At 39.9% G+C, this 16939-nt stretch overlaps 1 protein-coding gene across 1 annotated transcript; it reads right to left on the bottom strand.

Annotated features, from left to right (window-relative positions):
- Nucleotides 1-384: 384 nt before the first annotated feature.
- LOC134339335 (keratin, type I cytoskeletal 47 kDa-like) lies at nt 385-16726 on the bottom strand. Its single transcript, XM_063035745.1, has 8 exons — nt 16132-16726; nt 13547-13629; nt 11375-11531; nt 8684-8845; nt 6259-6384; nt 5112-5332; nt 1826-1884; nt 385-677 (listed from the first exon to the last, which is right to left on the bottom strand). The coding sequence occupies exons 1-8, from the start codon at nt 16606-16608 to the stop codon at nt 655-657; spliced, it is 1308 nt and encodes a 435-aa protein (XP_062891815.1). The 5' UTR covers nt 16609-16726; the 3' UTR covers nt 385-654.
- Nucleotides 16727-16939: the final 213 nt, after the last annotated feature.

Raw genomic sequence — 16939 nt, 5'->3', positions numbered from 1 at the left:
AGTTTAGTTAAGCATTTAAGTACTATTGTAATTGGTTCAGCACAACATCGTGGGACAAGGGGCCTATTCTTTACTCAACTGTTCTATGTTCTATATATGTATTCTCTTCAGCTCTGTCTCTGTTGTCTTACACTCTTTGAACCTCCATACTCCTCATCTTTGTTTATAGTTCTCTATAATTATTGGCTATACTTTCATCTGGTAAAGCCCTAATCTCTGGAATTCCCTCCTCTCCTTTAAAGATGCCCTTTTAATATAAAATGTTTCACCTGGCTTGTTGTCAATTTAGTTTGATACATCTCCTAGGGACATTTTACATCTTTAAAGACACCACATTGATGGTAATTTTTGATAAATAAATACGCACACAACAGCGAATGCTGTTAAATGTTTTCTGAGTTTATTGCCCGGACACCCCCATCACCTCCATCACAAGCAATTGTCCATTGTTGAGCGAGAGCTATGACAATGAATATAAGCTACCAACCAAAATAAAAAGGGAAATACAGGCCATCGCATATCAGAAGAAGTCAGTGAGTACATAAGGTTTGAAGAAACTGCAACATAGAGGAATAACACAGCCTTTTGTCCCAATGGAAGCAGAATGTTTCACCAAGCTCATACCAACGTTGCAATACGTGTTTTGGAGAGTTGCTAGTATGTTCGTTTTATTGTTTCTGGAAAAAAACAAACAAATTATTACCAACCATGAAGAAGCAAGACAGGTAAATCTGTATCCAATAGCCAGAAACATTTGCACTTGTAAAATGTTCCATTTATTCCTTTCACAATCTCTGAGAAAGAAGTACATTTTAAAAGAAAATGGACATTGGGCATTGAACCTGTGAACATTTTCAATATATATTATGTCTGTTTTTGCATGATACATATACTGTAACTGATTGATTGATTGATTCTTCTATATTATGCATTACATTGAACTGCTGCTGTTAAGTAAACAAATATCACAACACATGCCAGTGATAATTAACCTGATTCTGATTCTGAATTACTGTTAGCTACAAAATGTTGCAGCTAACTTGCTTCTTAACTCCCTGAGATAGTGATGGAGATGGTTTAGGCTACAAAATGATCTCAATGGACTTATTAAAAAGGCAGAAAATGTGAAATTGAATTAATTTGATAGCAGTGATGAATTTTGGTGAGATGGCTGATACTGGAGTCTCGAGCAAAAAACAAGATGCTGTAGGAACTCAGCAACTGTGGAAGGATTCAGATAGTTGCTGTTTCAGGACATGACATATTATCTGGACTGAAACTGAGGGCAGATAGAGACAGTAGAAAGAGTTGAAGGGAAGGTATGAAGCAAGAACTATCAAGTGGCCGGTAGATCCAGCTGAGGAAATGGAGGACGGGAGAGTGGAAATAGTGACAGAAGCTGGGAGGTGATAGGTGTGCTGCAGATGATGGAATCTGATAGGAGATTAAGGTGGAGCATGGAACCGGTTAAGGGAGGTAGGGTGGGCGGATGACAACAGTGGGTTAAGTGAAACCAGTGGTAGGAGTATATGGGTGATAGGCAGACAGAGAAAAGATTATAAACTGGTATGAGTATGGGATTAGGAATTACGGGGAACCTGAAATCTGTCAACCCATAGTGCTGTGATTCAATTTAACTGATAGGAATCATTTCAAGCAGCTGCTTAATGAAATCATTTTGGAGTTAGAGGAGCAGAGGAGGGTCTAGGATTAGCCATATTTAGTGAGCAGAACTTCCAGAAAATGGATGATTCCCCTACAGGAGAAAAAATACTTTGTTATAGCATATCATGCAGGAGATATTTTATTTTAACTAAATGCTCACCAGTCGTTGTTATGGTTGTAGTTACTCCGGATGTCTCTTGTCCACCACTAATATTAATGCTGTAACAAGACACAAAACAGATTAATTATAAAGCATCCAAAGGCAATAAATGGTCAACCATGTTATGCGAATTTGGTGTCACTACTGAGATGGATAAAGTTCCCATAACTGAAGGAAGTTTGTTTGAGTTCTGACGAACAGTCTAGCTGTTAAAATCATCAAAATCCCCCATGTTCTTGACTTTAAAACTAACATATATTTTTAAAATTTCACCTGACAGTAGAATCTGATATGACATATTCTGTAGTGGATCCTCAGTTTAGAATTGAATATTAGAATTGTTGCAGCATAGATAGATCCCAATTGTTGTCTCCTAATAAAACAATCCTCTGAATATTATTCTCTCTGAAGTACCAATCTAACTTCATAGAATTTAGCATCCTTTATACATTCATTTCAAAGGTATGAATGATTCTATTTTCATCAATACTGCAAGCAGTGAATTCCTGATTAGAGCCATGTCCATGTAAAGATGTTTTTAATTACATCTACCGCACAAATTTTGCATACAAATTTTAAACTTGTGTTTCCTTATCCTTAAAATATTTGCTAATTTAGTTACAGATTGGCATGTATCACATTGTGGGAATCACTGAATTGTGGCTGAAAGAAGGTTAGAGCTGGGAGCTTAAAGTCCAAGCATACATATTGTAATGAACGGACAGGCAGGTAGGCAGAGAGGATGGCCTGGCTCTGTTGGTTAAAAATGAAATGATATCATTAGAAAGAGGTGACATAGGATCAGAAGGTATAGAAGGTGTACTTCTCTTCTGATATTTTTATATTTGTCTGTGAACTTGTAATGCTACTGTGACATTGTAATTTCCTTTGGGATGAATAAATTACCTAACTTGTGGGTGGAGCTAAGGAAGAGCAAGGGTAAAACTACCCTGATGGGGGCTATATACAGACCTCAAAACAGTCGGAATGATGTGGGCTGCAAATTACAAAGGGAGATGGAAGAGGGCAGGATAGACAAAGGTGAAGCAGTGGATGTTGTGTACTTGGGTTTTCACAAGGTCTTCGTAAAGCTGCCACACAAGGCTGCTTAACCAGTTAAGAGCTCATGGTATTACAGGAAAGATTCGGGCATGGATAAAGCAGCGGCTGATTGGCAGGAGACAAAGAGTGGAAATAAAATAAGCCTTTTCTGGTTGGCTGCCGGTGACTGGTGACTGGTGGTGTTCCACAGGAGTCAGCTGGGAACGCTTCTTTCCTATGTAATAGGTCGATGACTTGGATGACGGAATTGATGCCTTTGCGGCCAAGTTTGCCGATGATATGAAGATAGGTGGAGCGGTTGGTAGTATTGAGGAAGGAAAGAGGCTACAAAAGGACTTAGACAGATGAGGAGAATGAGCAAGGAAGTGGCAGTTAGAATACAATAGTTGGAAGTGTATAGTCACACACTTTGCTAGAAGAGATAAAAGGGTAGACATTTTTTTAAATGGAGAGAAATTCAAAAACCCAAGGTGCAAAGGGACTTGGAAGTTGTCGTGCAAGGTTCCCTAAAGGTTAATTTACAGGCTGAGTCGCTGGTGGGGAAGGCAAATGCAATGTTAACATTCATTTTGAGTGGACTAGAATATAAAAGCAAGGATGTAATACTGAGACTTTATAAAGCACTGGTGAGGCCTCACTTGGAGAATTATGAGCAGATTTTGCCCCTCGTCTAGGAAAGGATGTGCTGACATTGGAGAGGGTTCAAAGGAGGTTCAGGAAAATGATTCTTGGATTGAAAGGCTTCTCATCTGAGGGGCGTTTGATGGCTCCGCACCTGCACTCACTGGAATGCAGAAGAATGAGGGGTGTCCACACTGAAACCTATTGAATGTTGAAAGGCCTCAACAGTGTCGATGAAGAGAGGATGTTTCCTACGGTGGGGAAGTCTAAGACTAGCGGACACAGCCTCAGAATAGGGGAATGTACTTTCAGAATGGAGATGAGGAGAAATTTCTTTAGACAGAGAGTGGTTAACTGATTGCCACAAGTGGCTGTGGAGGTCTAGTTACTGGGTATATTTAAGGCAGAGGTTGTTCGATTCTTGACTAGTCAGGGCATGAAGGGATGCAGGGAGAAAGCAAGGGATTGTGGCTGAGAGGGAAATGGATCAGCCCTAATGAAATGGCAGAGCAGACTCAATGAGTCAAATGTTCTTATTCCTATGCTCTAATTGGAACAGCCGTATCTAAATGCACCATGATTGTTGTCCAAATCTGCCTAATCTCTACCAGGAAAGAGGGAAAGAATGTTAGCTTCTAATCCTATGGCTGGAATTCCTCATCCCCAGAGTCAATCCAGAAAATGTTTTGATCAGTCTCTCTTGGACCTTTACATCCTTTCAAATGAGTGCACTCATGTATTTTGACTTGATTTGTCTTCTTACTTCTGCAGCTACTGGAAATTGATTTGGCAAAGGGATTCAATGCGGTCAGTCTCTTGTAAAAATATATGGTATTGGACCCAAAAGAACAACACAGTACTGTTCTAAAAAACAACAAAAATAAATTGGCTTTGATCCCATAGCCTTGAGAAAGATTTGCATTACTGTATCTCCACTAACCCAAATTCTAGTCCCATTTTTTTAATACTTTCATGTCAACCTCTTTTACCTGGAGTGTCTTTCCTTTTGTCAGTTAATCAATAAAAGAAAAAAATTGCATGTGCCAGAAATCTGAAACAGAAAACCAGAGAAGCTGGAACCACTCAGAAGCTCAGAAAGAAACCGTGGAAGGAGAAACAATCAATGGTTCAGGTTGAAGATCCATCATCAGGTGATTAGTTCTGACGAAGGGTCTTTCACCTGAAATGCTAATTGCTTCCTGTCTGCAGATGCTGCCTGATGCTGAGTATTTGTAGCATTAGGTGCTCCTATAACCTGAAGCAATAGCTCCATTCTCTATCACCTCCTGTTCTGCTAAGTACCTCCAGCACTTCTGTTTTGCATCATCTAATCCAATGGGAAGTAAATAATACTTTTCTCAATTTTGTCTATCTTCAACCATCTCAATGTTTACAGTTAATAACATTATCTGGGAATTTATGCTTCTGTTGATGCAAATGATAGAAAATACAAATTATTCATTTAAATTTTGAAGCTGCAGTGGCCAGATTAGTTTCATGTTCAATGGACTTTAGTCTAGGTGTCTGGATCACAAGTTCTATTATTTAATTGGTGAACTACCATGTGAAATATGAACAGTCAATAACCTTAAAAGCCACAAACCTGCCACTGCTGCCTTGAAGGAGAGATCTGTAGGTTTCAATTTCCTTCTCAAGTTGCATCTTTATGTTGATCAGCCGTTCATATTCTTTCGATTTATTAACAATATCATTCCTCATATTGGTTAACTCCATTTGAAGATTAGAAATGCTCATCCTCAAACCATTCAGTTGATTGGCATATGATTCATTAATTTCTGCAATGCTGTCTTCTAAAGAGAGGTTCTGCAAAATTGATGCAAAGGGGGAGAAAAATGAAGAGTTTTATTCTATTGATTTTTCAAAGGATTGGCTAATGATATTGAGGAATTGTCTCGAAATTCGTTCATTTCAGTCACTGGCTTATGCCCATTCAATATGTCGTGGGATCTAGACCACCAATGATAGTATGCATACTGTACGTGCAGCAGAACATTGAGGTTTTAACATCACACTCATTTTCCCTTCAACATATGAAGGTTCCTTAAGATGAAGCACCAGCTTTCCTAGTAGTGACTGGATGGAAAGAGACATGCTAAGCCAGAGGGTTTCATGATAGACCAGTCCACCATCTAGACAAGTAAAATAGAACTCATATCTTGATGGATACTAATTTGAACTCAACTTTCTGAAACTTACCCTCAGTATATTACAGAAAAGAACAAGTTGGCTTTTTCCAAAATTCATCTGCTGTCAAATCAATTTCAGACGCAGATGGTAATGTGCAGAATTTAAAATGAAAATGAGAATTTGGAAACCTTGTGGCCAGGGAATTCATTGTTATTCTTTGCCTCCTGTATTATAACAGTGCAGCTGCCTCATAGTTCCAGGGTCAAGTTTGATCCTTCCACATCATAAAAATGTTATGGTAGGTAAATTATTCTCTTAATGTAGGTATGTGACAATATAATCAAAGGAGAATTAATGGGCATGCGAGAGAGAATAATTTACACTGATGCAGAGAGATAAAGGGAGAGGAAGTTGTTTTGTTGGAGAGATGGCAGGAACTGAACTGCTTCTGTCTTTATTATCATAAGAAAATAAATGTTTTCAAAGTTCAAAGTGTGCTTCACTGTTCAGGTTATAAACAGATATTATATCTAGTGAATTTGTCAGCAATTGTTGAGAAGCTTACTAGCCTTTTGCTGAAACTATATCACTATTTTACTTACCGCACTTAACAGAGAGTCATACTCAGCCTGAAGAGTTTGACACTGTTGGCGTAGTTCCTTCAGCTGCACTTTTACGCCTTCTGCTGCCTCATTCACTTGAACCTTCAGAGCTGTTTGCGATTCGATCTTGGATTGGAGGGAAGGATGCACAAAAAAATGACAAATCCTTTATAAAATCAAAACTCTGGTCAAACATACAGTAACAAAATGCTAACTGTTCTCTTATCTCAAATACTTCCCAGATTGTTGAGAAATCAGTCTGCATACATTTAATTATCTCCTCCTCTGTGTTGGTGAGCCTCAAAGTAGTTTGTGGGGGGGGGTGGGGGCTGCTTCATTGAGCACCTTCAGTCTGTCTGCCACAATAACAGGATTTTTCAGTGGAAACTCATTTAAATTCACTTCCCATTCCCATTCTGACATGTCAGTCCATGTCCTCCTCTACTGTCATGATGAAGCCAGTCTCAGACAGGAGGAGCATCACTTCATATTCCATCTGGGTAACAAACTTGAGGACATGCATAGTAAATTCTCTAACTTCTAGTATCTGCTCCTCCTTCATCTTCTGTCCTTTTTTATCCCCCATTCTGGCTTTCCTCTTACCCTTTCTCTTCTCTTCTCTTCACCTGCCTATCATTTCCTCTGGTACTCCTCTTCCTTCCCTTTCTTTATTGGTCCATTGTCCTCTGCTATCAGATTCTTTCTTCTTCAGCCCTTTACCTTGTCCACCTATCACCACCCCCAGCTCATCAGTTGATCCCCCCTCACTCACTCACTTTTCCCCTCACCTGGCATCACCTATCACTTGTCAGCTTGTACTCCTTCCCGGCCCCCATAGTCTTATTTTGTCTTCTTCTCCTTTCATTTCCATTCCTGATGAAGGGTCTCAGCCTGAAACATCAGCTGTTTATTCCTCTCCATGTTGCTGTCTGAAACATTGAGTTCCTCCAACATTTTGTGTGTGTTGTGCTGAATGTCTGCATCTGCAGAATCTGTTGTGCTTAGCTGTTTCCATTGGTCATGAATGGGACATGCACTCAATGGCCTCTTTATTAAATACAGCTGTACACCTGCTCGTTAATGCAAATATCTAAACAGTCAATCATACGGCAGCAATTCAATGCATAAAAGCATGCAGACATGGTCAAGAATTCAGTTGTTGTTCAGCCGAATATCAGAATGGGGAAGAAATATGATCTAAGTGACGTTGACTGTGGAATGATTGTAGGTGCCAGATAGGATGTTTTGAATATGTCAAAATCTGTTGGTCTCCTGAAATTTTCACACACAACAGTGAGAAAAACAGAAAACATCCAGTGAACAGCAGTTCTGTGGGTGAAAACATCTTGATAAAGAGAGAGGTCAGAAGAGAATGGCCAGGCTGGTTCAAGTCGACAGGAAGGTGACATTAAATCAAATTATCACACATTAGAATAGTTTTGTGCAGAAGACCATCTCTGAATGATGTAGTTTGCTATATACACAAACACATATACTCAATGACCATTTTATTAGGTCCAGGAGATACTGAATAAAGTGTCCTCTAAGTATAGTTGTTAAGACGCATATTGCGTAACTTCAAGAGATTTCTCAGAAGCCAAGACTTGTCAGATTGAATAAAGTCCAAATTTCACCCTTATTACTTACGTAGAGTTGCATTGCGATATGTCAATAGCTTGGAGTCTCTTAGAAACAACAGAAGTCCTGCAGTTAATCCAGATGGTATTATACAGTTATAGATTCTGCTGGCAAAGAGCGTCATGGCACTGGGTAAAACGAGGAGCGACCTTATAGAACTGTTTAAATTTATGAGAGGCATAGGCAATTCTATGGTAACAGCCTTTTCCTTAGAGTAGGGGTGTCCAAAACTAGGGGCATATGTTTAGCATGAGAGAGGAAAAATTTAAAAGGGACCCGAGGGGCAACATTTTCAAGCAGAAGGTGGGTGAGCAGATGGATTGAGCTGCCAGAGGAAGTGGTCGAGGCTGGTAAAATACTACCATTTAAGAAGCACTTTGACATTGATGTGGAAGGGCTTGGCTTCGAGGGATATGAGCCAATCAGAGGATACTGTGACTAACTGGGGAGGCACTGTAGTCAGCATAGACTGTATCTTCTCTGTATTTTTCTATAACAAGGGATTGAAGACGCTGGAATTTGGAGTGACAATCCGTTGGTGGGTGGGGAAGGATTAGGAAACTGTGCTAACGCAAGTCCTTTTACCCCACCAGTACTGCTCTGTTCTCCCAGCAGAGTCTCGGCCTGAAACGTCGACTGTACCTCTTCCTATAGATGTTGCCTGGCCTGCTGCATTCCACCAGCATTTTGTGTGTGTATTGGTTTATTATTTCATTCTAGCAGGTAGATTTCAAATCATTCACTCAAAGAGTCTCGACAGGCAGAAATATAGAAAAAGCAGACTCACCTCAGTAGCATACCAGTTGTCCAGATTCTCTTTGTTCTTCTTGCACATGGCTTCATAATTTAGTCGCATTTCCTCCAGTGCCTTGTTCAGGTCAAGAGAAGAAGCAGCCTCCACGTTCACACTAATAGTCCCAGTAATATGCTTTTTCAACTCGACCAGTTGCTATAAAAATGAAAATTACAAACTCATTGCCATTTTCTCCAGCTAGATATTCACAACATTGCAAAATTCAAAGGAAATCCAAAGTAAATCAAAGTATACATATCTCTCTCATTTACTAAGCTGAGATTCATTTTCTTGTGGACATTCACAGTAGATACACAATAGAATCAATGGAAAACTGCATGCAGTAAAGATGGACAAACAGCTAATGTACAAAGCATAACAAATTGTGCAAATACAAGAAAAAAAGTAAAATTATAATAATAAACAAATAATAGATATTGAGTTGTGGAGTCCATGAAAGTGCGTCCATTGTGTATGGAATCAGTTCAGTGTTGGGGTAAGAAGTTAGCCCCCCAGTTCACCCCAATGCCTAATAGTTGAAGGACAATAACTGTTCCTGAATCCGGTGGTGTGGCACCTGAGCCTCCTGTACCTTCTTCCTGATGGCGGTGGCGAGAAGGGAGCATGTTCTGGATGCTGGGCATCCCTGATAATGCAGCTGCTCTCCTGCAGTATTGCTCCTTGCAGATGGGCTGTGTTCTCTACTCTCTGCCACTAATGAAATAAAGACTTTGATGAAGTTCACCTACCTTCCAATGTAGATACTCGATAAAGTGTCACCAAATGCCCTAATGAACAGTTGTACAGTTACATTGTTCACAGTAGCCTGACTTGTATCATGACCTGGTACTGCAATTTCAAGGTACAGGAATGCAGAGAGTAGAGGACACAGTTGGACCATCAAGGTCACAGCTCTTCCAAACACTATCAGTATTGGTGTCTTTGTCACCAAAGAAATTTGCACATTTCTACAGATGTACTGTGGCGAGTTTTCTAACTAGTTGGATCACGGTCTGGTACGGAGGGGCTACCGCACAGGATCAGAAAAAGCTGCAGTAAACTCAGCCAGCTCTGTCACGGGTACCAGCCTCTGCAGCATCGAGATTCTGACCCGGATCTGGGCCATACCCTCCAAATATCCAGACCTGCCACTCGGATTTTTTCACTACCTTACTTTCGCTTTTCTATTTTCTATTTATGATTTATAATTTAAATTTTTACTATTTACTATCGATTTGTACTCCAGGGAGCGGGAAGCGCAGAATCAAATATCGCTGTGATGATTGTACGCTGTAGTATCAATTGTTTGGCGACAATAAAGTATAAAGTACAAAGTATCAAGGTGATTCCATCATTAAAGACCCTCATCACCCTGGATATGCCCTCTTCTCATTGCTACCATCAAGGAGGAGATACAAAAGCCAGTAGACATACACTCAATGTTTTATGAACAACTTCTTTAACACCACCATCAGATTTCTGATCAGACAATGAACCCGTGATCAATACTGTATTATTCCAGTTCTCTATCTGCACTACTTATATAACTTAATTTTTATTGTATCTATCCTATTGTAATTTATAGTTTTTTGTGTATTGCACTGTACTGCTGCCACAAAACAACAAATTTCATGACAATACAAAGGAAAACAAAAATAGAATGTAGAATGAGTGTTCAGCAGATTGATTCCTGGGATGGCAGGACTTCCATATGATGAAAGACTGGATCAACTAGGCTCATATTCGTTGGAATTTAGAAGATTGAGGGGGGATCTTATTGAAACACATAAAATCCTAAAGGGATTGGACAGGCTAGATGCAGGAAGATTGTTCCCGATTTTGGGGAAGTCCAGAACGAGGGGTTACTGTTTGAGGATAAAGGGGAAGCCTTTTAGGACCGAGATGAGGAAAAACTTCTTCACACAGAGAGTGGTGAATCTGTGGAATTCTCTGCCACAGGAAACAGCTGACGCCAGTTCATTGGCTATATTTAAGAGGGAGTTAGATATGGCCCTTGTGGCTAAAGGGATCAGGGGGTATGGAGAGAAGGCAGGTATAGGGTTCTGAGATGGATGATCAGCCATGACCATACTGAATGGTGGTGCAGGCTCGAAAATACCCCTGCACCTATTTTCTATGTTTCTATGTTTACAGATACAGGTAAAATGCAGAGAAGGTAGACAATATGGTTCAAAATATGATCTGGTAAATTGTGAAGTCTAGAGTCCAGCTTATCGCACTAAAGAACCATTCAATAGTCTTATAAAGGCAGGATAGAAGCTGTTTTTGAACCTGCTGGTACATGCATTCAGGCTTTTATGTCTTCTAAGAAAAGCTTCTTCCCTTCCACCATCAGATTTCTGAATGGCCCATGATCCTGTGAACAATACCTTATGAATCATCTTTTGCACTATTTATTTAAATGTTGTAACTTATATATTCATTTTTATGTCTTGCACAGTACTGAAGCTGCAAAACAACAAATTTTTTAACATAGGTCAGTGATAGCAAACCTAATTTCAATTCTAACACAATATAATGTTGTTAAAAATTAGTTTTTCAAATAAATGTATTCTTTAATTAGATTGCCATTAATACAGCACCTTGGAACATTTTTCCTGCCAACATCATGGTCCTCAGAGAAAGAAAGAAAGAGGCCACTGCCAAAGGTGAAGACCAGCTTACCTCCTCATGATCCTTCTTCAAATACACCAGCTCATCCTGGGCGCTAGTTAGGTCATTTTCCAAGTCCTTAAAATTGCAAATATATTCATCCTTCATTGCTTTGAGATCAGCAATGTCAGCTTCCACAGACTGTCTGGTGTTGAACTCATTTTCAAACCTAATTTGAAGATGTATAAAATAAAGAAGTTGTTTAAATTGAACTCAAAATAACAATCTTGCGCATTATGAGGGAATTATAGCTCAATATCCATTGAGGTTCAAATATAGACAAAAATTATTTTAAAGGTAAATATATGTATTAATAATTTAGTTAGTCTTACTATTATCCCATTAGAAATGATGTGGAGAGGATGTTTCCTTAAGTGGACAAGAGGGCACAGCTTCCATATAAAGAACGTCCCTTTAGAACAGAGATGAAGAGGAATTTCTTTAGGGAAAGGGTAGTTAATCTGTGAGCTTCTTTGCTACAGATGACTGTGGAGGCCAAATCATTGTGTGAATTTAAAGCAGAGCTTGATAGGTTCTTAATTAGTGAGAACATTAAAGGATCTTTTGGGAGAAGACAGGAGAACGGGGTTGCCATAGAGGAGAAGGTACAGGAGCCTGAGGACTCGCACCACCAGGTTCAGAAACAGTTATAACTCCTCAACCATCACGCTCCTGAACCAAAGGGACTAACTTCACTTGCCCCATCATTGAACTGTTTCCACAACCTAAGGACTCCCCTTCAAGAACTTTTCATCTCATGTTCTCCATGTTTATTGCTTATTTATTTATCTCTTTTTGTATTTGCAAAGTTTGTTGATTTTTGCACACGAGTTGAGAGCCCACTTGGGGCAGTCTTTCATTAATTCTATTATGGTTATTATTCTATTAAAGGTTTATTGAAATGCTCATAAGAAAATGAATCTCAGGATTGTATATGGTGACGTATATATACTTCGATAATAAATTTACTTTAAACTTTGTGCTTTTCTTGAATGGATCCATTTGCTTGTGCTTTTAGATCACAGCTGAAAGGAAAAGCCATTGCCAGGGATCTTGATTCATCTAGACCAGATCAACACATTTCTTTAAGAAGATTGGTGAACTTAATGTAATGTTGACACTTCCCTTTTACTTGCAGATTTATTTAACTAACAAATTAAACGTCCCAACTACTGTGCTCCTCCTTCTAAATTACTACTCCAGGTTTCTGAATTACTATCCAATAACATAATTACCATGCAGAGAATATCCAAAATAAACTGCAGATGTTAGAACAAAATACCGAAGCTCTCTAACAGCATATGAGAAGCAAACAACAAAGTTAATATTTCAGATCTGAAACCTTTAATGAGAAATCTTTCCCAGTGCTGACAAAGTTTGCAGATATGAAAAGTTGGCTCTCATCAGTGGCTTCAAAGCCAATGCAGAAGATTCTTAGGGATAGGATTTACACACAATTCAAAAAGCATTGCACCTTCTAGAATTGATGAAGTTTGTGAGGAGGTGGTAAAGGTGACTAATGAAGGTGGTCCAGTGGGCATTGTCAACATGAGCTTTCTTTAAGGCATTTGACAATGTTCCTCATGGTAGTCTGAGCTAGAACGATAAGATGCATGAGATCTACAGTGACTTTGGAGTTGGGATTTTGAATTAACTTGTCAGCAGACTCAATAGGCTGGATAGCGTAATTCTGCTCCTCAGTCTTATGGTGTTATGATTAAATCCATTTCTCGCTCCATAGATTCTGCCCGACCTGCTGAGTGGTAACAGCAGTCTAAGAGACCCTTTGCTACAGCAACTGTTCAAGCAGAAGGATATATCATTAACTTGCAAAAGTTCTAGCTGTATTGATTGTCATAAACACAAGTACATGTATGCACAGGTGTAATGAAAAGCTTATTTGCATCAGCATCGCAGGCACTGCATAAGCATAAATTAAATTAATTTTTATAAGAAAGAGCAGGGGTGGCTGAAAGAACATTGCATACACATTAAACAGCAAATTATATATGTTTAGTGATTATCAGACAGGACGAATGTTCCTATTACCTACTCCAGTGGCCACACTCCCAGCAATCATGAATGGGGACTAAATTTTGCTTTTGTTAATGATACCCACATGATTTTTGAAAGGCTTGGACTTTAAAAAGTAATTCTGGAGAAGGCAGGAAATAGCTCACGCACTTGGTTTGGAAGTCTCTTGCCGCCAGAGTTGCATTGTCAAGGTCCAGAGCCAGCCGTGCATTTCCGAGGTGAATCTGCAAAATCTGAAGAACAAAATCACCGTGAGTTACCTCTTCAGTGTGCAGACATGTAGTTGAATTCTTGTGATCCCTAAGGGGCCGTCCTCATGGGTATTTGGAATAGTGACCCCTAAGGTGCATTAAACTTTGGTGCTAAGGGTGTACACCAGTTCAAATATTCACCAGTGTCTCCATTATAAAAGTCTGCTCCACATCATCCATGCATGGTATTGTGCCTGACGATCTACGCTCAGCGTCCACTTTATTACGAATGAAACCCGGTGTGGTCTTCTGCTGCTATAGCCCATCCACTTCAAGACTCAACGTGTTGTGTACTCAAAGATGCTGTTCTGCACATCACAGTTGTAACATGTGGTTATTTGAGTTACTGTCACGTTCCTGTCAGTTTGAACCAGTCTGGCCATTCTCCTCTGACCTCTCTCATTAACAAGGCATTTTCACCGACAGATCTGCCACTCACTGGATGCTTTTTTTTAATTTTTGCACCATTCTCTGTAAAGTCTAGAGATTGTTGAATGTGAAAACCACAGGAAATAAGTAGTTTCTGAGATGCTCAAACAAACCTCTCTGGCACCAATAATCATTCCATAGCCAAAGTCACCTAGATCACATTTCTCCCCCCATTCTGATGTTTTGTCTGAAAAACAACTGAACCTCTTGACCATGTCTGCATACTTTTATGCATAGAATTTCTGCCACATGACTTGCTGATTAGATATTAGCATTAACAAGCAGGTGTACAGATGTACCTAATAAAGTGGCCACTACCACCCAGGATGTCTGTGCTAAGGCTGGGAAGGTTTCTAAAATGGGTGACACTGTGCCATTGACTTGAATAAAGTCTGTTGATTCCTCACAGAACAGAAATCTGTAAATGTCTTATGTACTATTCACAGAAAGGATTCTGGTTCAATCCTCATTGGTGCAATCAGGGAAGGGCACATTGTTTATTAACTTACTGTCCTTCAGTCAGAATAAGGAAGGGTTCCAAGTTTCCAAGTTCAGGTCTGTTTTGTTATTGTGAGCAATTGGCCTAAAAGACCTCTCCAATGCTGTCCTGGCAATGAAAGAGTTAACATATGAAGCGTGCTTGATGGTTCAAAGCCTGTATTTGTTAGAGTTTAGAAGAATGAAAGGCGGGGGGGTGGTGTCACATTGAAAACTACTGAAAGGCCCAAATAGTGGAGAGAATGTTTCCAACAGTGGGGAGTCTAGGACCAGAGGGCAATCTCAGAATAGAGGGACATCCCTTTAGAACAGGGATGAGGAGACATTTCTCTGGCCAGAGGGTGGTGAATCTGTGGAATTCATTGCACAGATGTCTGTGGGTTCCAAGTCATTAGTATATTTGAAGTTGAGGTTGATAGGTTCTTAATTAGTAAGGATATCAAAGATTATGGGAAGAAGGAAGGAGAATGGGGTTAAGAGGAATAATATATCAGCCATATCCTGCCACTGCCTGTACCTGCTCTTTGTGACCACATGCGTTTCCTCTGGGTGCTTCGGTTTTCTCCCACAATCTGAAGACATACCGGTTGGGAGGTTAATTGGTCATTGTAAATTGTCCTGTGATTAGGCTAGAGTCAAATCGGGGGTTGCTGGATGGCCCAGCTCGAAGGGCTGGATTGACCTGTTCTGTTCTGTGTCTCAATCAATCAATAAATAAATGCGTAATTGAATGGCAGACAAGATATGATGGGCCGAGTGGCCTCATCCTGCTCTTATGCATGTTTTATGGTCTTAAGGTTCTGCATATAAAAATGTTATCACACAACTGAACAACCAGCCTGTGGAATCACTAATGAACAGCTGTCTGCTTGCGGAGATAGGTTCAACTTCAGAAATAGTTTAAAACAGCCGAGTTGTCATTACGTAGAAAAAAACGGAGATATTAAATAACAGATCACCTTTCAGCTATGCAAATATAAGCAACAATTAAAAGTCATCAACTGTCATTCCTGTCCAATAAAATATTGCCTCTGTGTCAAATGAAAGCCCCTTCTATACTAACATGCCTGACTTACCAACCTGAATTCGAAATTAAAGTAGTGTAGATTTCAAAATAGTTCTCTAGACTTGTATCCATTTTGCTTAGGGTCTGAACCAGTTGAACATGCTCAGTGAATCTTCTGAAGTTCAATTCTTTCCTTCTTATAAAAAAATTCAGTGTAAGACCTTCAATCTTGTTTCCTTATCTGTTGGCAATTTATCAGCCCTTCCCCCCCTCCTTTGTTTCTTGTCCTGAGCTCTGGGCAAAAAATTGCACGTTGCGAGCCATCAAGTTAAGTTCTATGCCACTTCTGGAACATGGTAAGAATGATTGATATGTCAAGAAGTGCACTTCAGAACACGGTCAGAGAACTAAGCAGAACAACAGAAGTAGATAAGACAGTTCTCCAGTAAATGTCCATCTCCATCGCCACCCCCCCCCAAAAATAAACGTATTAAGTATCAATAAAAGGAAAATACTGTTGTGCTTGTGTTTTTACAGAAGTTACTTCTTACCTGTTCTCTCAGGGGCTTGATTATTTCATCATAGGCAGAATAGTCGATGGTTTTCAAAGCTGAGCCCACTTGGAACTCTTTAAGCTGCAGTTCCAGCTCTGTGTTTGCTTTCTCCAGGCTCTTCACCTGCTCCAGATAAGTGGACAGCCTGTTGTTCAGGCTAATCATGGTCTCTTTCTCATTGCTAATGCCTCCTGACATACTGCTTAAGGAAGAGCTTCCACTAGAGCTTGATGAAGCAAATCCTGCTCTACCAAATCCTGCTCCAATAAATCCTGCTCCACCAAGTCCTCCTCCACTAAAGCTACCAGAACTAAAGGCAGATCTAGAAAACCCACCCAAAGACCCTGACCCCGCACCTCTTCCTAGGTATGGCATAGAGCTCATGGATGAGAAGCTTCCACTGCCCCCAGATCTGGATGATCTTAAACTTCCCGACATTTGCATGCCAGACATTTTACCTAAACTAAAGTCCATGCTGACTATTTCACTCTAGCTTTCAACAGAGGATGAAGCAAAGCCTCTGAATGCACAAGCTAATTTTGCGTGAGTTGTTGGCCCGAAAGTCACAGGGTGGAGTTATCTAGTTGCGAAGTCCCCTGATTCCTCAACCATCCTATTGACCAGGAATTTACATCTACTTTTATAGATGAGGAATGAGGTGAATGTCCCCACCCACTTAAATCTTATTGGTCTCCAACCATCTCCTCCCAATAGGCTGGGTGCCAGCAGAAGTGATCAAAGCCTCCCTTTGTTTTCTCTTCTACTCTGTGAGTGCTGACAGTGGCAATATTTATGACAGCACCAT

The sequence above is a fragment of the Mobula hypostoma genome, chromosome 29 (assembly GCF_963921235.1).
Source record: "Mobula hypostoma chromosome 29, sMobHyp1.1, whole genome shotgun sequence".
NCBI classification, from domain to species: domain Eukaryota; kingdom Metazoa; phylum Chordata; class Chondrichthyes; order Myliobatiformes; family Myliobatidae; genus Mobula; species Mobula hypostoma.
Note: the sequence above shows the minus strand (reverse complement) of the source record. Positions and strands in the feature narration are given on the sequence as shown.